The sequence below is a fragment of the Leptopilina boulardi genome, unplaced genomic scaffold (genome assembly GCF_019393585.1).
Source record: "Leptopilina boulardi isolate dan_hultmark-lab unplaced genomic scaffold, ZJU_Lbou_2.1 LbouV2_266, whole genome shotgun sequence".
Classification (NCBI taxonomy): domain Eukaryota; kingdom Metazoa; phylum Arthropoda; class Insecta; order Hymenoptera; family Figitidae; genus Leptopilina; species Leptopilina boulardi.
In genome coordinates this window covers 284,595-305,612 of record NW_026137825.1, presented here as the reverse complement: position 1 = coordinate 305,612, position 21,018 = coordinate 284,595, and the positions used below count along the sequence as shown (strand labels likewise).

Here is a 21,018-nt window from a genome sequence, read left to right as displayed (position 1 = left end):
TTCAACTTCTAATTATTACTTTGAGTTAATTTAAATTTTTTCGAATTTTAGAAAACGTTTTTTTTTTTTATTTCAAATTTGAATTTCTATTTTTAGTTACTTTAAAAAAAAAATTAAAATTCGAATAATTTGAAACTTAAATGAATATAAAAATTTAAATAAATTGAAATTCAAATAATTTGTTACTTAAATTAATTTAAATTTAGATAAATTGAAATTCAAATAATTTGAAACTAAAAGCAATTAAAATTTAGATAAATTAAAATTTTTATGATTTACAATTTTGATAATTCAAAACTAAAATCAAAGAAAATTTTAATAAATTAAAATACGGATAATTTGAAACTTGAACCAATTAAAATTAGAATAATTAAAAATTTCAATCAATTAAATATCATAAAATTTTGAAACTTGAATCAATTAATAATTTTAAAATTTGAAATTCAATTAGTTTCAATCTTTAATTAATTAAAATTTGGATAATTTATTATTCGATTATTATTCTTATTAAAATATGAAACTAAATTCAATAAAAAATTTAGATAATTTGAAACTAAAATTAATTAAAATTTAAACAAACTGAAATTTGGATAATTTGTAATTTATTATTAAAACGGGAATAAATGAAAATTCAGATAATTTGAAACTTAATTTAATTAAAATTTTGCAAATATTGAAATTCGAATAATTTGAAACTAAAATCAATTTATCTTCATATAGATTGCAAATTTCTTTAATTTTAAGTTTTCATCGATTAAATTTGCATTTGATTAGAATTTCAATAAAATTTGTTTCGATCAATAAAAATTAGAATCGATTGAAAGTTGAATGACAAAATGAAATTAAAATTTGAACAAATTCAATTTTAGATAAATTAAAATTTTGATCAATTAAAAATTGTATCGAATAAAATTTAATTAAAATTAAAATAGATTCAATTTTTGGATAAATGAAAATATGAATAAATTAAAATTTGGATCAATTAAAATTTGAATAAATAAAAATTTTGATCAATTAAAATTTGGAACAATTAAAATTTGAATAAATAAAAATTTGGACCAATAAAAAAATTTGAATAAATTAAAATATGAATCAATTAAAAATAAAAAAATTTGTACAATTTAAATTAAAAAATTAAAAAAAAAAAAATAATTGAAAAATTCCTACCTCGAGCAATCCTTTCATACTGTGATTTGCGCTCAATGTTTTGAGATAAAGTTTACTCGGCACAATAGTCTCACTTGAATGATGCGACGGTAATGTGAGAAGATCACGTAAATCAATTGAATCCTGTGAATGACTTGACGTTGTTGTTGTTATTGATGTTATTGTTGGCTCACCAGAAACTGCACTTGCATATGTAACTGGTGTTGAACTGAATTTTGGCGGCACTGGTGGATCCATGTCAAAAAGTTCAGTTTCAAATGGCGAATTATAAAGGCCAAATCTTGTTGCCAACAATAAATGATGTGGATTCACACGATTTGACATTTCCATTGATATTTGTTGCATTAATGTTATACATTGTTGTGCTATTGCATGATTACGATCAAGTGGCAATAGACGCGTTATGAGAATTGCAAACCAACGCAATGAACCCGACCATTGTACATTGACAATTGATGGCAATAATGTTACACAAATTGTAAGTACAGCCTCTTCAAATGAATGTGGCAATGGATCGTCCAAATTGTGAAGACCCCTATTGAGACGGAAGAAAAAAATAAATAAAAATACACAAAAAAATTTAAAAAAAAAATACAAAAGAAAAATAATACTTACTCGCTACACAAAACGATGAGTTTTATGCATTTGTGTGAAATACTTCGTCCAGCGTACAAAAGACATGTTCTCAATAAAGCTGAAAGTTTCGCTTGGACACAGCGTACAGTTTCCAATTGCATTGCTTTTGTCTCGACACTATTTTGACATGTTCTCAGTCTTGTTAATCTTATTGCGACTACCCAAATGAGAATATCGAGAGCAATCGATTGTGTAATTGCTGATCTAAAATTCCAAAATTTTCAAATTTTAATTCTTTTTTCTGTCTTATATTTTCTTTTTTTTTATATAACTTTTACAATTTATAATTAATTTTTAAACAAAATGTATAAAAATTTAATTTTATAATTCATAATTAATTTGTAAACAAAATGTATAAAAATTTAATTTTATAATTTATAAATAATTTTTAAAATTTATATAAATAAAAATAAATAAAAATAAAACCTATTACAGTATTTTTAAAATAGATTAAAAATATTTTGAATGTATAAATTATAAAGATAAAATAAAATATTATAAAAAAATTCAGGCCTCGGATCCGACTTAAAGGTACAAAAAAAAAGTCGTTTTAGTCGATATATATTTCAAAAATAGTCGATTGTGTATTTTAACAAAAAAGTTTTACAAATTTTTAAATAAATTTTTTTTTAAATAATTTAATAATTTTGGAAGAATTAAAATTGAAATTTTTAGAACTAATTGAATTTCAAAAAGATTTTGTTAATTTTCAGAGAATAATTCAATTTTACAGAACTAAAATTAATTTATCAAATATAATTTTAGATAACATTTTTTAAAAGTAAAATTGATTTTTCAAAGATTTACAATTGAGATTTTTGAAATTAATTGAACTTCAAGTGAATTTTAATTAAAATTTTTTTTTTGATAATTTCACTAAAAAATTTATTAGAAATTGCGGACAAAAATACAATAATTTGAAAACCATTTTTAATTCAAAAATGCTCTCAAATAGTTGAATTTTCGAAAAATATTAATTGATAAAAAAATAATTGATATTCAATTAAAATTTTGGATAATAATTGAATTTTCATTTTTTTTTTTTTAATTAAAAAATTTTTGGAAATAATTGAATTTCAATTGAAATTTTGGATAATAATTGAATTTTCGTTTTTTTTAATGGAAATTTTTGAAAATAATTCAACTTCATTTGAAATTTTGGATAATAATTGAAATTTAGTTGATTTTGAATTTAAATTCTTGAAAATAATTGATTTTGAATTGAAATTTTGGATAATAATTTCATTTTAGTTGATTTTAGATTAAAAATTTTGATAATAATTAATTTTGAATTGAAATTTTTGAGAATAATAGAATTTTACTTGATTTTGAATTGAAAATTTGGAACATAATTTAATTTTAGTTGATTTTGAATTGAAATTTTTGAAAATAATTAAATTTTATTTAAAATTTTAAATAATAATTTCATTTTAGTTGAATTTAGATTAAAAATTTTGATAATGCTTAATTTTGAATTAAAATTTTTGAGAATAATTGAATTTTAGTTGATTTTGAATTTAATTTCTTGAAAATAATTGAATTTTAGTTGATTTTGAATTGAAAATTTTGAAATCAATTAAATTTTAGTTGATTTTTCATTGAAAATTTTGAAATCAATTGAGTTTTAGTTGATTTTGAATTGAAATTTTGAATAATAATTTCATTTTAGTTAATTGTAGATTAAAAATTTTGATAATAATTAATTTTGAATTGAAATTTTTGAGTATAATAGAATTTTAGTTGATTTTGAATTGAAAATTTTGAAAATAATTGAATTTCAGTTAAGTTTAAATTGAAATTTTTGAAAATAATTGAAATTTACTTGATTTTGAATTGAAAATTTTGAAAATAATTGAATTTTAAAAGATTTTAAATTGATATTTTTGAAAATAATTGAAATTTACTTGATTTTGAATTGAAAATTTGGAAAATAATTGAATTTTAAAAAATTTTGAATTGAAAATTTTGAAAATAATTGAAATTTTTGCAAAATAATTAAATTTCAAGTGATTTTGAGTTAAAATTTTTTTAGTTACTTTATTTGCTAATTTTTTTTTTAAATTATAAACAAATATTAAATTTTTGTAAAAATTTTAATTAAAAAATAGTTTAAGACAATTGAATTTGTGAAGAATTTCATTAAAAATTATTAAAAAATAATTAATTTAGTAAAGAATTTTTGTCAAAAATTTGTTAAATAATTGAAATAAAGAAGATCTGAAAAAGATTTGCACTATATACTAAAAAAAAAAAAAACGTATTTTGTTTAAAAATTTTTGTAAAAAAATGTAAAAAAAAATCGAAAAAGTCCCATTTTATTAAAATAAGTCGATAAAGTCGTATTTTTGCAAAAAGAAAAAGTCGGAAATAGTCGAAAAAGTCGTATAATCCAAAGCCTGCAAATTTTTGTATTAATAATAATAATGCGAAAAAAAAATTTTTGTTTCTTTTTTACTCACTTATCCGAAGTCTGTAGACACGCAACTGACAAAAGATTATTGATAAATTGTTTTGATTCCAACATTGCACAACGTTGTATTCTCTCGTGTGGAATATTTGTTGGTAAAACTTTTCTCACGCTAATTGAAATTTCATGAATCCAATCGCAACCAATATAGGAATTCAATTTTTTCGATGCATTAGCCGCGTATCTCTCGACACTTGCGCCCGGCAATAATGGTCCAGCTTCGTCTATTCTCAATTTTTTCGACGTCGGTGGTTTTGATTCCACATTCATTCTTGATTTTGAACTTGTCTGAAATTTTCAATAATAATAATAAACATAATAAATTAAATAAACAAAAATACAAAAAATAAATAAAAAAAAAAAACTCACTCCATCTTTAATTGGATCGACGAGTGCCTTGATATGAACCAACAATGTACAAGATGAATTTGATTTAGCGCGAAATAATTTTGGACTTGTTAATGTTGCACAACCAGAATGATCAGATAAATCCATACAACGTTGTAAATTAATTGGACCACAAAGTATTTCTGTATTATGTTGACGTTGATATTCCTCAGTGACAACGGGATTTTCACCTTTTTGATCTAATCCAAGACTAAAATCAATTCTTTCATCAACCGATGTTATTGGCGTTTTATGATGACCAATACTAAATATACTTTGTTTCAATAATGTCACTTGAATTGCCGGCAATTCAGGACATGGTGAATGTAAATTAAATTTCACATCAACATGTCCAACAACACCCGACGCTGTTCTTGGTAATGTTAATTCAAAAATATGTTCATCCCATGTTGATGCATCATTTTGTAAACGCCAAGTTCTCGTATGATGTTGATCCTCAGCTTGATGCAAATGTTGTGGATAATGTCGTTGTCTTTGTGCTTGCATCATTTCACTCCAACATGGCGGGACATTTGCTCTATAAGCGGGTGAATGTTTATCAAACTTTGTTAATTCATAAAGTGTCTTTAAATCGGCATAACTTAAATTATTCCTGTGCGCTATTATCGGTTCCCTGCAAAAAGACAAAAAAAAAAAAAAAAAATTAGAAATTAAAATAAATATTTCTAAAAATTAATAATAAATAAGAAAATTAAATTACTAATTAATTAATAAATAAAAGTTTATTAGAAATGAAATAAAAAAAAAATTAAATAAAACTTACTGATACACAGTGGAAGACGTTGATGTACTCGGTTCGGTTCGTTCATTAACGCAACTAATTTCAGTGATCATTTTCAAATCTTCAGTTTCTTCCATTTCTTCTGGTATTTCATCTTCTTCCGTCGTTGCAAAAAAGTGAAGCGCTCCATTACTTGTACACGCGCACAATCTTTCTAAACCTTTAAAAAGAAAAACAAAATTTTATTATTAAAACTATTCTTTTTTCATTTTCTTCAAATTCATTAATTCCTATATAAAATTTTCCTTTTTTATTTCACAAAAAAAATTTGTCTATTCTCATCGAAATTCGACAAAAAAAGAAAATTAATTTCCCTTAAAGAACATAGAAAACGAAAAAAAAAAAAACAAATAAAAATCCCATTAAGTAAAAATTTAAGTAAATATTTAAATTAAATAAAAATTCAGATACACAAAAATTTTATTAAGTATAAAAATTTGAGTAAGTGTAAATTAAATTCAATTAAATAAAAATTTAGTAACAATTGAATTATTTAAATGTGAAAATCTGTAATTTTCTTGTTCGATAAATTACAAAATCAAAGTTAAAAAAATTTTTAATTAAAAAGGAATATTAAAAAATAATTCCTTTTTAAACTAATAAATTATTTTTTATCGTTCTTGAGCTTAAATTCTTATTTTTACATTTTAAATTTAATTCAAATTGTAAATATAAAAATATTAACTGGTTTGACACAAAAATTTTATTTTATTCTTCCCTGATTTTTCCAATGAGCCAAAAAAATTTTGAACATTCAAATGAACAAACTTTTTTTTTACAACTTCTTTAAGTACGAATTTTATTACAAAATATTGTTTTAAATATCTAAAAAGAAATTGTTAATTTAATATTTTACTTTACATTTGCTATTTTTAATAATTTATAGATTGAAAATAAAATTTCATTCATTTGAACGTTCACAAATTTTTAGCTTATAATTTCCAGTTAGAATTTAAATTTTTTTTCTCTGACACTAATTGAAAATATTTTTCAAGAGATTTTAAATTATATACAAAAATTAAGACAATTTTTACAAGTTTTGAGAATTTATAATTTTTAGAATTTATAAAAAATTTGAAATAAAAATTTCAATAATTATAATTCTTAAAAGTATTTTTCAGAAATTTGTTATTTTTCCAGTCATTTTCAAAAAAAAAAAAAAAAATTTCATAACTTTTCCCTAATCCGTGGCAATAACTGTTAAAAATTTCATTAAATATAAAAATTTGAATAAAATTGTAAATTAAATTCAGTTAAATAAAAATTCATATTAAATAAAAAATTTGAATAAAATCAAATCAATCAATTGAATTTTAGTTAATTTTGAATTGAAATTTTGGATAATAATTTAATTTTAGTTGATTTTAGATTAAAAATTTTGAATTAAAATTTTTGAGAATAATAGAATTTTAGTTGATTTTAAATTGAAAATTTTGAAAATAATTGGATTTTAGTTAATTTTCAATTGAAATTTTTGAAAATGAATAAATTTTATTTAAAATTTTGGATAATAATTTCATTTTAGTTGATTTTAGATTAAAAATTTTCATAATAATTAATTTTGAATTAAAATTTCTGAGAATAATTAAAATTTAGTTGATTTTGAATTGAAAATTTTGAAAATAATTGAATTTTAGTTAATTTTAAATTGTAAATTTTTGAAAATAATTGAAATTTACTTGATATTTTAAATTGAAAATTTGGAAAAAAAAGAATAAAATTAAATTTGTCCTAAGTAAAAATTTGATTAAATGAAAATTAAATTCAGTTAAACAATAATTAATATAAATAAAATTTTTATTTGATAAAAATTTTTAGTAAATGTAAATTTGTAAATTAAATTTAAAATTCAGATACTTGAAAATTTCATTAAGTATAAAAAATGTAAGTAAAACAAAAATTCAATTATTAATTGAAAATTTTGAAAATTATTAATAATTATATTAGGAAAAAAAACAAATAAAAATTCCATTAAGTAAAAATTAGTGTAAATGTAAATTAAGAAATTAAAATTCGGACTTGAAAATATTATCAACAAGAAAAAACTTTTTTAATAAATACAAATTAAATTCAATTAAATAAAAAATTTAAATAACTTAAAAATTTATACACCTGTAGTTTTAAATTTTCAAAATGAACAAAAAAATTTTGTATTTGCTACTTTTTTAATTTCAAATTTTTATTATAAAAAATATTGCTTTTTTTATCTAAAAATAATTTATTAATTTATTATTTTTCATTATCGTAGTTAAAAAAAAAAAAAAATTATTTCCTTCATTTGAACGTTCAAAACAATCAAGCAAATGTAAAAATTTATTAAAATACCTTTCTCATTATGATGTGAGAATGTAAAAAATTTGATTGCAAATTAAAAATTATTAAAATTTTTAGAATAATATTTAAATTAAAATTATCATATTACAGGGTGTCTACTAAAAATCTGAATTAAAATTCCAGGACTTTTCAGGACAAATTTCTTATTTTTCCAGGACATTAAATTAGATGACTTTAAGGAATAAAAAAATTTTTAGTTTAACTATTGTTTTCAGAAATTATTAAAAAATTAATTAATTACTTAAGTAAATTTTCATTTTACTTATTTAATGAATTTTTTTTAACTTGATTGACAAAAATTATAACTTTTTGAAAATTTAAAAGCAAAATATAAAAAATTCAAGGACAAAAATTAAAATTCCAGGACTTTCAAGGACATTCCAGAACATTTTTTCAAATTCCAAGACATTTCCAGGACTTCCAGACACCCTGTATTAGAATATTGGAAAATAATAAGTTTCAAACTCACTTGTACAATAGGCGGCTGATACAAATTTCTGTCCCTCTAAACGTACTCGTGCGACAGTTTTTAAATTATTTAAATTCAATACACGAACAACACCATCCTTACAAACTAATGCAATACGTCCAAATGGTTCACCACGTTGTACAGCTTTATTACGATTTTTCTCTTGTATTGGCAATAAAACATGTTCCAATGGCGTTTCATCAGCTGGCAATTCTTGACGTACCAATGGATCAGGTATTATTCTCACAACTTTATCAGTAAAATCAAGTGCATATATCAATAATATTGCCTTTTCACTATTAATACCATTATCATCATTATTATCCTCATTCACCTCCTCACCACCATCATCATTATTAACTTCCAAATTTCTCCTCTCATCATCACCATTTGACAATAAACTTTCACTACTTTGCGTTTCATTATGATCCCAATACATAAAACTTTTTTGTGGAAAAAATTCACTCTCCTCATCAATATCCATACGAATTGTTGTTGTTGTCGTCGTTGTTGTTGAACATTCTTTTTCAATTGGCGATAATGCAACATACAAATGTCGTCCGTCTTTTGTTGCCGAGATAAAACTAATTTTCATATTTTCCGGTGCATCAATTCTTATACTTTGTATAACACTTGGTTCCATTTTTGTTGTTCTTGTTATTGTTGTTGTTGTTGTTGATTTTGTTATTGAAACATCGGGAATTTTTTTTGAACAACCACTACTATTTTCTGAATTTGTAAATTCTTGTCCACTATTAATTGGATTAAAATTAGCATCAAATGTAAAACCAGGCGGTGGTACAAGTGGTGTGGGACAAATTCCATTTGATGATGATGCAGTTAATGGTGTTGTGGGAAAAATATTATCAAAATGTGTACCAACAAGCATTTCTGAATCAACATCCTCAACTAAATCCTCTAATAAAAATTTACTTAAAAATAATTCCTGATAAAGATTCTCCTGTCTACCATCATTTGAACTTGTACTTGTACCGGTGCCCGATAATGTTTTCTTTGATTTTGTTTGTTTAGCCTCATCTTTTTTTAATGCAATTGGCAATACTGATTTATGATGAAAATCACATAATACCAAATAGAGCATTTTTTTTGGTTGATAAGTCGCTGTTGAATCGCTTCCAACTTTCATAATATCAATTATTGTTTGTCGATCATTTGCTGCACTATTAACACTATTCATTGCTTGTACAAGTGATGATGATGATGCTAAATCTGTCGTTGATGCCCAAACATTTTCAAGATTACGCGATTGATGATTGTGACGATGATTATTGACAAGAATTCCCGATATAAGACAAGGCCTAATTTGTGTTTCCAATGAAGGTATTTGTTGCTGTTGTGGTTGATGTTGTTGTTGTTGTTGTGTTTTAATTGGAATGCTAGTTGTAAGATTATCGCTTGTTTCTTCAATTGTTGATTTTAATGGACCAATTATCGACAATGATGTCAATTCAATACGATGCGATACTGATGATTTGTAATAATTCATTGTTGTTGCTTCGGAATCATAACTGTCTGATTCCATTGACATTGCAAAAAATTGCATTGTTTGTTTATTGTTGCTCTCGTGATCGCTTAATGCAATATAGAAAGAGGCCTCGCGCTGCAAAAAAAATTTTTTTTTATTTATTTCTCGCAAAAAAAAAATAAAATAATCATTAGAAATATTTATTTAAGGCTTCGCATTCTTTAGTTAATAATAATTAAAAAATTGTGTTTTATCTTAAACTAAAAAGTAATTTTCATCTACAAATAAATAAATAAAATTAATTTCAATAAATTTTGAAAAATTGTACAATTTTCAAAATAAATTATTTTACTCTTTGTTACTAAATAATTAATTATTTCATTTTTTTTTTTTTTTATATTTTTTCTTTAAAAGATTTTCTGTTTGTTGAATTTTATTAAAAATATTTTTTTTAAAAATTTATAGGAAAATTTTTTGGTTTTTTTTTAAACAAAAACATTATTTAACAAAAAACAGAAAAATCAAAATTTTATAGAATCTTTCAACGGCAAAAAAAAATGAGAAATTAAATAAAAATTTAAATTGCTCACTAACTTTTAAGAAAAAACACACATAATGTTTATTAATTATTATTTAACAAATAAATATTAATTAATTGAATAAAAATTAAATATTAAAATATTTCAATTTAAATTAAAATTTTTTTTTATTTTTTACAAAACTCAAAAACCGTAAATTCTTTAAAAATTCATTAATTTTTTAAATTCAACGAAATTTAAATTATTTAAAAATTCTTTATAATCTCGAAAATTCAATTAGTTTTCAACATTTTTCAATTTACAATTATTATTATTATTATTATTATTATTAGTTAATTTTAATTTTTCCGAATTAAACAAAACAAAACTCAATTATTTTTTTTTTTTTTATAAATTTCTTCGAAAATTTAATTTCATAAAAAATGAGTAATTAAAAATTCTCTAAAATTGAATTTTTTTCTCTGAAATTTGTAAAAAAAAATTCAATATTTTTTAGCAAAATTCAAATTTTTAAATCACCTGAAATTCAATTCAAAAAATTTCAACTGTAGATCTTTAAAAATTCAATTATTTGTAAATTTTTATCCAAAATCATTTTTCAAATCAATTATTTTTTTTTTTTTAATAATTAAATCAAAATTCTTCAATAATTCAATTATTCTAAATAATTCGTAATTAAAAATTCTCTAAAATTGAAATTTACAAAATATTTCAAATTTAAATTCTCTTGAAATGGAATTATTTCTAAAAATGTGAACTTTAAATCTTCAAAAATTCAATTACATTCCAAAATTTTCAAAAATTCAAATAAATTTCAATTATTTAAATTTTCTTTTTAATAATAAATAAAGAAAATTCAATTATTTTTAAAAAAATTTCGACTTGAAATTATTACATTGAGTTAATTTTAATTAAAATTAATTTAAAAATCTAAATTGTATTAAAAATTCAATTATTTTCTAAATTTTTCAACTTATAATTATTATTTTGAGTTAATTTAAATTTTTCCGAATTTTAGAAAACAAAATTTTTTTTTCATTTCATTTCAAAATTTGAATTTCTACTTTTAGATACTTTAAAAAAATTAAAATTCGAATAATTTGAAAACTTAAATAAATTGAAATTCGGATAATTTGATACTTAAATTAATTTAAATTTATATAAATTAAAATTCAGATAATTTGAAACAAAGAGCAATTAAAATTTGGATAAATTAAAATTTTTATGATTTACAATTTTGATAATTCAAAACTAAAATCAGAGAAAATTTTAATAAATTAAAATGCGGATAATTTAAAACTTAAATCAATTAAAATTTTGATAATTCAAAACTAAAATAAAAAAAAAAAAATTTATAAATTAAAATGTGGATAATTTGGTAGTTAAATCAATTAAAATTTCGTTTAATTGAAATTCGGATAATTAGAAGCTAAAAGCAATTAAAATTTTAATAAATTGAAATTCGAATAATTTCAAATTTAAATCAATTGAAATTTGGATAAATTAAAAATCGTATAATTAGAAACTTATATCAATTAAAATTTAGATAAATTAAAATTTTTGCTAATTCGAATTTTTTTTTTAAATTAAAATTCAGATAATTTGAAATCTAAATCAATTAAAATTTGAATAAATTGAAATTCGAATAATTTCCAAACTCAAATCAATTAATAGTTTGTTAAATTAAAATTCCTAATAAATTGAAATTAAAAATTGATTAATGAAAATTTTATTAAATGTAAATTTATTAAATTTGTAAATTTTAATTTCTTGATTAATGTAAATTAATAATTTTCATTAATATCATATTTATCATCAAAATTTGCATGGTTTGAAAATTATTTCCATTTCTAATAAATTACAAATTAAATTGAATAATAATAATTATTATTATTCTAATATATAGAAAAGGGAGAAAATTTTTCTTGAATAAAAAAAAAAAGGAGAAATTAATTTTTCCAATTACCTTGAGCTGATTGCGTACATTCCAAACATTAACGAGGCCATTATTTGTACCCGTGGAAACAAGACCGGCAACATTTGTTGTGCCGATTATTTCGACACTGCCATCGGAAATATGAGCGGGCGCCGTTGCAAGTGTAACTGAAAGGGGTACATTTTGTGTGTATTCTCCTTTGACAAAGGGACAAGTTGGTGTATGTCGTTCATGTTCTGACCATGGTTCATCAGTTGGTTCCCAACAGACGAGACACACGTTGCAGGTGAAGCACATTGCCCGATCATCGCCCGTTGAATTTGGCTGATGATAAAAGCCAGCTTGTGCCATTTGATCGGGAAATGCCCATCTTCAATGAAATAAGAATCAAAAATAATTTTCTTTTTTTCTTTAATTATTATTTATTTGTTAAATAAATAATCTTAATTTAAAAATTTCTTAAAAAATAATTATAATCTAAATAATTTCTTATATTTATTTTTAATAATTATTATCTAAACAATTTCTGAGATTCTTTTTATATATAAAAAAAAATACAATCTAAATAATTTCTGCGAATTTTTTAAAAATAATTATAATCTAAATGATTTCTGAGATTTTTTTTTTACAAAAAATACAATCTAAATAATTTCTTAGAATTTTTTTTTTTTAATAATTATAATCTAAATTAATATCAAAATACGAGACTTCCATTTCCGGTAACGATACAGAATATCGAAAGTATGTTTATCTAAATTTTTACACTAACAAAATTTTCATCTATCGAATTTTTGCCAGAATATTTATTTTAAAATTATTTTCTTGAATTTTTATTTAAACGAATTTCAATTTAAGGGAATTTTCATTTAATCAAATTTCAAATTTGTCCGAATTTTTATTTGCACTAAATTTTTAATTTGTATGAATTTTTAAGACGTCAAAAATTTCATTTGACCGAATTTTTATTTGTTCCTAAATTACAAATTGATAGAATAAAAAAATCAACAAAAAGATTTTGGCGCAATTTTTGAAAATTGACCAATCACAAAATATTTTCTTGATAATTTTCAAAAAAAAAAAAAAAAATTGCGCCGAAATTTTTTTTTTGTCGATTATTTTATGTTCGATCAATTTGTAATTTTGGACAAATGAAAATTTCCCGTCTTAAAAATTCGAACAAATAAAAATTCGTACAAATTAAAATTCGGTGAATTTGGAATTTCTTTGATTTAAAATTTCGATTTACATGACAATTCAATTGAATGAGAATTCTGTTAAATTAAAATTCTCTTTAAAAATTCTTTTAAATAAAAAGTCATGTAAAAAAAAATTGACTGTAAAATAAAAATTCAGGCAAAAATTCGGTAAGATAAAAATTTTCTTAGTGTGAAAATTCGTATAAAATGAAAATCTGTGAAATTTTAATTTAAATATTGAAAATTCGTCGAAAAAATAATTTTTTTATTTTTTTTTTCAGCAATTTACCTACTTTATAATTTTATTTTTAGAAATTATATTTTTAGTAATTTTATTTTTGGTAATTATATTTTTGGTAATTATATTTTTGGAAATTATAAATTTTTTGTATTGAAAATTAATTTTTTCATCAATTTGAAAGAAAATTCCATTTGAAAATGGAAAACATATTTCGTCAATATTGACGAAGAGAAAAATTATAAAATGCATTTATTTAAGTAAATTATAGTAAAAAAAAAAAAAATATATCTTTTTTGTAATTACCTGTAATTCATGTGTGGCCATTTGGAAAATGAATCGCGCCGGGCAGCTTCACTGAACATAAGAGCCCTATCAACAGGTCTTCCTTCTATATTGACACTTGGCATTAGGCCGTTGAGTCTTTCGTTTATTGCTGAGGCAATCGGCAATGCCGGAATGTGCCTCGTTTGTTTTTTCAATTCCATTACTAGTCCAGAGCACACGAGTTTCAAAGCTCCATGTGGCAATTCCAAACATATTGTGTTCCACTGAATTTACAACAAAAAAATTAATTTTTATTTGCAAAATCAAAAAATTAAAAATTATTTTTCTAATATTGTTAAAAATAAAATAATTAATTTACAACAACGAAGATTTCAATTTGCCTTTTGATTAGTTTAAATTATAAACAAATAAATTCGATTTTGTTTTATCAACGTTATAATAATTATTCAATTACTTTAAAAATTAAATTAAATATTGCAAAAAAAAAGTACTTTTTTTTATTTTTTCCTTTAAAAAAAACTCCAATTTTTATGTACTGAACGTAATTTTAATCTTTATCTTGTAAATTTTCTCTAATTAAAGAATGTCACGGGAAAAAAAAAAAATTTCTCATCCTCTAATTACAGAAAAAGAAGAAAATTGTTGTATATAATTTTTGTTTTTTTTTTTCTTTTTACATTAAATCTTTAATTTAATCTCAATTGAAAAGTTTTAATTAAAATGTTTTATTTCATCTATCTCAATGTAAATTAAAGTTCTAAATTCAATTTCAGTTCTATGTTATACATATTCTATATATAATTAAAAATTAATTAATAATTATAAATTAACTATTTTCATTTTATATTAATAATTAATCAATTTATTTAAATGAAAAACAGTTTCTTCTTTTTTTTTGAATCTCTTTTCTTAATTTCATCATTATAATTCATTAATTAGTTTATATTGATAAATAAATAATTCAAATTTCGTTTTCGAATTAAATAAAAACACATTTTTTGAAGTTAAATCGATTTTTTTGAATTTTTAATAAGAAACTTGAGTTTCTAAAAAATTAATAGAAAAATTAAATTTTTTCATTTAATTTGATGATCAAATTAAAAATTAATTAGATAATCCAATTTTTGTAATTAATCAAAAAAAAATTTTTTTTAGTTTGATCATTATTATCTATAATTATTTATAAATAATCAAGTTTTTTTCAATTTAATTAGCTGAGTAAAGTTTTTAATTAAATAACCAATTTTTTCTACGTTAATTGTAATTATTTTTTACTTTTATAAATTAAATTGGCTAATCAATTTTTTTTCAATTAGCTAATCAATTTTTTTTTTTTTAATTTAATCAGTAATTAAATTTTTATGTTAAAATTGATAATTTCCAAAAATTCAAAATTCTATTCAATTATTCAATTTTTTTACTGCGATTATTTCCGCAGTGCACGAAAATTGAACATAATTTTGAATTATTGGAAAAATATGTATATAGATTTTTAAAATTTGTTTTCAACAATTAAATAATAAATAAATATATATATATATATATATATATATATATATATATATATATAATGAAAATTAAATAAATTTTATACTTAATTAATAATTAATATATTAATTTTGTTTCTTTGTTTTCCAAAAAAGTAAAATTTTTTATTTTTATTTTTATACCTTTTGTGCTTTGATTCCCCTTTTTTGGCTCGTATGTCCGGAATGAATTTTTGAGGATAATTCCTGAAGAACCTCCTGTAAATGATCTGCTCCCGGTAGATCTATACATCGTAGACATTGATAGAGTAAAACAGCTTCCGAAAGAAGTAGTTCTAATTTTATAATATCTTCACTACGAGACACTGGAGTTTGTAATATTGTATCCAATAAAAGTACTCCATTGTAATCACTTCTAACGCCTATTCCTCGTCCATCTGTGTACAATATTTTGTCGATTCCATCGGCCAAATATGTACCACGCAATTTTCCACCTGATTTATCTAAAAAACAAAAATAATGAAAAATAAAATCAGTTTTTTTTTAAATTAATCCATTTTTACAATTTTAATAATTAAAAAAAAACAACAACTAAATAAATAAAAAAGACAAAATTAATTGGAATATTTAATAATCCTATGAAATAATAAATAATTATTTGCATTAATTTAAAATTAATTATTATTTTGCGATTAATATAACAAAAATTATTATTTACAATAAATAAATATAATTATTTGCAAATAATTGAAAATTATTATTTGCAAAAATTAAAAATTATTATTTACAATAATTAAATATAATTATTTGCAATAATAAACAATTACAATTATAAATAATTAATTATTATAATTAAAATAATTGCAACCATATAAAAAAAAAAAGAAATATTTGTCTCAGAGCTAAATATTTATTTTGTATTAAATCAATTTTATTTGCGTTAAATAAATTTTTCTATTTTTTTTACTTTTTTTTTAAATTTACATTAAATTTATTTTCCTTTTATAATGAAAAAAAAAATTATTATTTATTTATTTATTGAATTCAAATAATTTGAATAAAATAATTTCTTCATGTGAAAAATAAACTAATTTCGTTGATATAAAAAAAAAAATGTTCATAGTATAAATTTTTTAATAATGAAACTCTTTTTAAAAATAAGAAATTCTTTTCGTTTTACTCAATGTAAATAATGGTAAATATTGTTTTAAATTCTTTTTTCATTTACTATTTTTTTTTTTTTTTTTTTTTACAAAGTATAGAGTGAAAGAATTATTTACCTTCAAAAGCTTTTTCTCAGAAATGAATAACTCATTCTAACGGCTTCATTAATATGTTAAAGTTACATAAATTACAAAATAAGAGCTCAAGTTGCGATAAAAAATCTCTTATTTTTTTATTTTGATTTCTATATTGAGAATTATTTATTTTTCCCTCCCACTTTCAAATCGTAATTAATTAAACTTTTCTTTTATTTCTTGAATTATAATTCAATTTATGGTTATAAAAAAAATAATTTTTTTTTTCTTTATTTATAAGAAATCAATATTAGCAAAAAAGGAGAAATTATATTCTTTTGCTAATATTGATTTAAAAAAAATGAAATTAATAATAAAAAAAAAGCATTCGAACTAATTACCGTTTTAATTAGCTGGAAAATATAATGTCAAATATTAAACGATGGGAAATTATTATTTTTTTTATTATATGGAAAATATTTATCGTTTACAACAAAATTTGGAATTTTCGAAATTTTTTTTTTAATTTCTTTGAATTCGGAATATTTTTCACTTTTTTTTTTTTTTTTTTTTTTTTTTTTTATTAATCAAAATTAAAATTATAATGAATAGAATAAAAAATTGTTTATTTAATATAAAAATCATACTTTTTTTTTCCTCCACTTAGAAAATATTTTCTAAATAGAAAGAAAATTTGTCAAACAAAATCTCAATTTATTAGAGAACGGTATTTTTTGACAAACAAAATTTTTTTTTCCAAATTTTCCTTCTATTAGAGTCGTAATAAAAAGCAAAAAAAAAAAAAAACAAAATCAAATTTCCTTTTTCAAAGTAAAAAGACTCTTTCTGTCACAATGAACCCTTCCATTGAGTAATTTCGGGGAGTTAAAAAAAAACCGCACTCTCCGCAAATAAATAACAAAATAATTTTCATCACTAACAAAATAAATATTTTCCATAATTAAAATTCAGAGGCTCAAAAAAGTGGGCGATTGGAAAATAATTCTCTTCCTTTTTTTTTTTTTTACAGAAAAAAAAAAAAATCTTTATGGCCTGACGTTTTTGAGTGGTGTCTATAGACACACCAAGAAAACGAAAGACGACCTTGAACATGACGACGAAGATGGGGCGACGACTTTGCATTTGCGAAAAAAAAAAAAAAAAATACAACAAATTGTTTACGCGCATTAAAATATTTTAATATTCAATTAAATGATAATTATCATTATTGAATAAATAAAAATTGTTGCCATTTTTTTATTACCAGACAGAAAGCTGCGTTGTAGAATCAGTCCTGAGTTGACATCAAAAACGCACACTTGCGCATTCCCAGTAGTAATCAGCACCACATTTAAATTCGGATGATAGATTATATTTTTGCACTCACAATCTAAATTAAGATAACCGTCTTCCTTCAATAACCATGTTTCATCATCGGCCATTGTTGCACATACGAAATTTAAGATCTCAAAAAAATTTTCTAATACGCGAGAAAATCACGAGAAACATGGCGTACCAATCACCGCCATCTTTAAGTAGATACAACGTCACTGTAACCCAATTGAAGTTAGCTAACAATGCGTATATATATATATATATATATATCGATCGTCAATTCTCGATATATGAATATCGACTATGAATTTAAATTTGTTTTTTTTAAATAAAGAGAAAAATATATTTTATTAATTATTATACTAAATATAAAAAAATATAATTAACATATAATAAATATATAGTAGTTTATTTATTATTATTAACATATTTATATTACAATATTAATTTTATGATCAACATAACCTAAAAGTAAAAACGAAATATTTGATATTTATAAATGTCCCGTTAATAAATTAAATTAAATAAAAATATAAACTAATAATTAAATAATTAATAATTATTTTTCTAACAAAATTGACAGATTTTTGAATATGAAAAAGAATTTCGAAGACAAAATTCTATTTTTAATTCAAAACAGAAACAATTTCACGTGATAATAACGGGTTGTCAAGCTACAGGGGCTGGAAATTTAAAATCAGGATACAATTTTCTATATTTCTAAAATTAATTCAATTGAACTTATTATTTTTTTTATAAAGCATTTACAAAAAATATTTTTTCTCGACTATATGAAAGTAAAATTCCTTTTTGGGGAGATTTAAATAAAATTATAAATCTCAATAATAATAGTAATAATTACAATTTACTTTTTTTTTTAAGGGCATGCTAAAGTAGTGTCGATTTTTTAAAATAAAAACTAGTCCAAAATCACATTTTCATATTTTTAATAATAATAATAATAACAATAATAATTAATTACTTTTTTTTTATTATATTTTATATTAATATTCGATGTTAATATAATAAATAAATAAAAATAATATAAATGTAATATAATATTATAATAATTAATTTACAATATAAATTACAATAAATATTAATAATAATAATAATAATAATAATAATTTTATTATTTAGCGTTCTGAAGTAAGGCACTTAAGAAAAAAAAATTATAGGTTATGTTTATGATAGTTTTTTTTATTTCTCATGTGTATTTTAACTTTAAAAAATCAACAAACATAACCTATAATTTTTATATTTTCTTAAGTATCATTTTTTAGTGTTAGAATATATATATATATATATTTTAAAAATATTTTGTCAAAATATAAATAAATGTTATTTTAATTTTTTTGACACTGCAAAAGATGGCGATAACTCTCCTCTTTTTGTCCTCATTATGTTTATTATTTCACTAGAAGGTTGTTTTAAATCGTATGCCCAACCAATTTTTGCAAACATATCAATCATAAATGTTGTCCAATTAAGACTATATTTTCCTAATTCTGCGCATTTATAATCATATGGAAATACATGATGATAATTATGCCAACCCTCACCCAATGCTAAGTAGGCAACAATTTTATTTTCCACTGGAGCTATTGTCCTGTAAAAATAGTAAATAATAAATTTTACTTTTTAGTCAATTTATATTTATTTTTTTTATGCAAAAAGCAAATAAAATTATAGGTTATGTTTAAGATAGTTTTGTATATATATGATTAAGCAAAAAAAAAAAATAGGTTATGTTTATGATAGTTTTGAATATAATTAAACAAACAAATTATAGGTTATGTCTATGATAATTCGGAGGGGAAGGGACAAGAAAAAAACAATTATAGGTTATGTATATGATAGTTTAGAGGGAAAGAGACCAAAGAATAAAAAAAATTATAGGTTATATTTATGATTGGAGGAAAAGGCACCTAAGAAAGAAAAAATTATAGGTTATGTTTATGATTGTTTAGAGGGAAAGGCACCTAAGAAAGAAAAAAATTATAGGTTATGTTTATAATAGTTTAAAGGGAAAGTTACCTAAGAGAGATAAAAATTACAGGTTATGTTTATGATAGTTTTGTAACTTCAGTGTGTAATTTTCCTTCAGACTATCATAAACATAACCTATAATTTTTATCTCTCTTAGGTAACTTTCCCTCTAAACTGTTATAAACATAACCGATAATTTTTTCTTTCTTAGGTGCCTTTCCCTCTAAACAATCATAAACATAACCTATAATTTTTTCTTTCTTAGGTGCCTTTTCCTCCAATCATAAAAATAACCTATAATTTTTTTTATTCTTTAGTCTCTTTCCCTATAAACTATCATAAACATAACCTATAATTTTTAATTTTTTTTTGCTTTTTACGTTTCTTTATAATTATCTTACTTATCGTATGGTTTATAACCCCACATATGTGCAGCGCTATTGACACTCCACGTGCAATTCAATGTATAAGCATATCGTAAAAGTGACATTGTTATTGAATAGTACAAGGTCTCATTCCAAAAATATATGGGTATAATTATTGGTATTATAAAACCTAAGAAACCTTTAAAAAAGTAGAAATACCTACAAATTGAGAAAAATGAAGCATTATCAGACAAAAAAAAAGGGGGGGAGGAGAAAGAGAAAGAAAGAGAATTATATTAAATATCGAAATACTTTTCACCAAATGCAACAATTGGATCAGCGTAAATATCACTCATATCAATTTGATTCCCTCGTTTTATGACTTCTGGATGTTTTTGCATCATAAGCCATCCAACGTGTGAAAAAAAGAATCCACGATCACTATTGTGTGGATCTGCATTTGTTTCTGAATATTTGTGATGAACGCGATGATCTCTCACCCAATTATAAACTGAATTCTATTATTAAAATATTTTTAATAGAAATGTATATACAAATTATTAAAACACAAAAATTTCAGAGTTATTTTATAATGTTGGAATTTGAATAAAAAGTGACAAACTTTCAGCACTTTGTAAATTTACAAGTTGAAAAATCAG

At 21.1% G+C, this 21,018-nt stretch overlaps 2 protein-coding genes across 9 annotated transcripts in view; both read right to left on the bottom strand.

Annotated features, from left to right (window-relative positions):
* Positions 1 to 18,216, bottom strand: part of LOC127281419 (baculoviral IAP repeat-containing protein 6) — a 74,247-nt gene extending 56,031 nt beyond the window's left edge. For all 7 annotated transcript variants that reach the window (XM_051305119.1, XM_051305121.1, XM_051305122.1 and 4 more), the window contains exons 1-10: positions 17,935 to 18,216; positions 15,616 to 15,935; positions 13,964 to 14,208; positions 12,254 to 12,593; positions 8,263 to 9,883; positions 5,442 to 5,619; positions 4,640 to 5,291; positions 4,263 to 4,558; positions 1,783 to 2,007; positions 1,168 to 1,702 (exon numbers count right to left, since the gene is read on the bottom strand). In XM_051305119.1, coding sequence (XP_051161076.1) covers positions 1,168 to 1,702; positions 1,783 to 2,007; positions 4,263 to 4,558; positions 4,640 to 5,291; positions 5,442 to 5,619; positions 8,263 to 9,883; positions 12,254 to 12,593; positions 13,964 to 14,208; positions 15,616 to 15,935; positions 17,935 to 18,112 — 4,590 coding nt within the window. In that variant the 5' untranslated portion in view covers positions 18,113 to 18,216. The remainder of the gene's footprint in view (positions 1 to 1,167; positions 1,703 to 1,782; positions 2,008 to 4,262; positions 4,559 to 4,639; positions 5,292 to 5,441; positions 5,620 to 8,262; positions 9,884 to 12,253; positions 12,594 to 13,963; positions 14,209 to 15,615; positions 15,936 to 17,934) is intronic.
* An 835-nt stretch (positions 18,217 to 19,051) lies between these two features.
* Positions 19,052 to 21,018, bottom strand: part of LOC127281412 (acyl-CoA Delta-9 desaturase-like) — a 68,115-nt gene continuing 66,148 nt past the window's right edge. For both annotated transcript variants that reach the window (XM_051305110.1, XM_051305109.1), the window contains exons 4-6: positions 20,672 to 20,877; positions 20,396 to 20,578; positions 19,052 to 19,614 (exon numbers count right to left, since the gene is read on the bottom strand). In XM_051305110.1, coding sequence (XP_051161067.1) covers positions 19,347 to 19,614; positions 20,396 to 20,578; positions 20,672 to 20,877 — 657 coding nt within the window. In that variant the 3' untranslated portion in view covers positions 19,052 to 19,346. The remainder of the gene's footprint in view (positions 19,615 to 20,395; positions 20,579 to 20,671; positions 20,878 to 21,018) is intronic.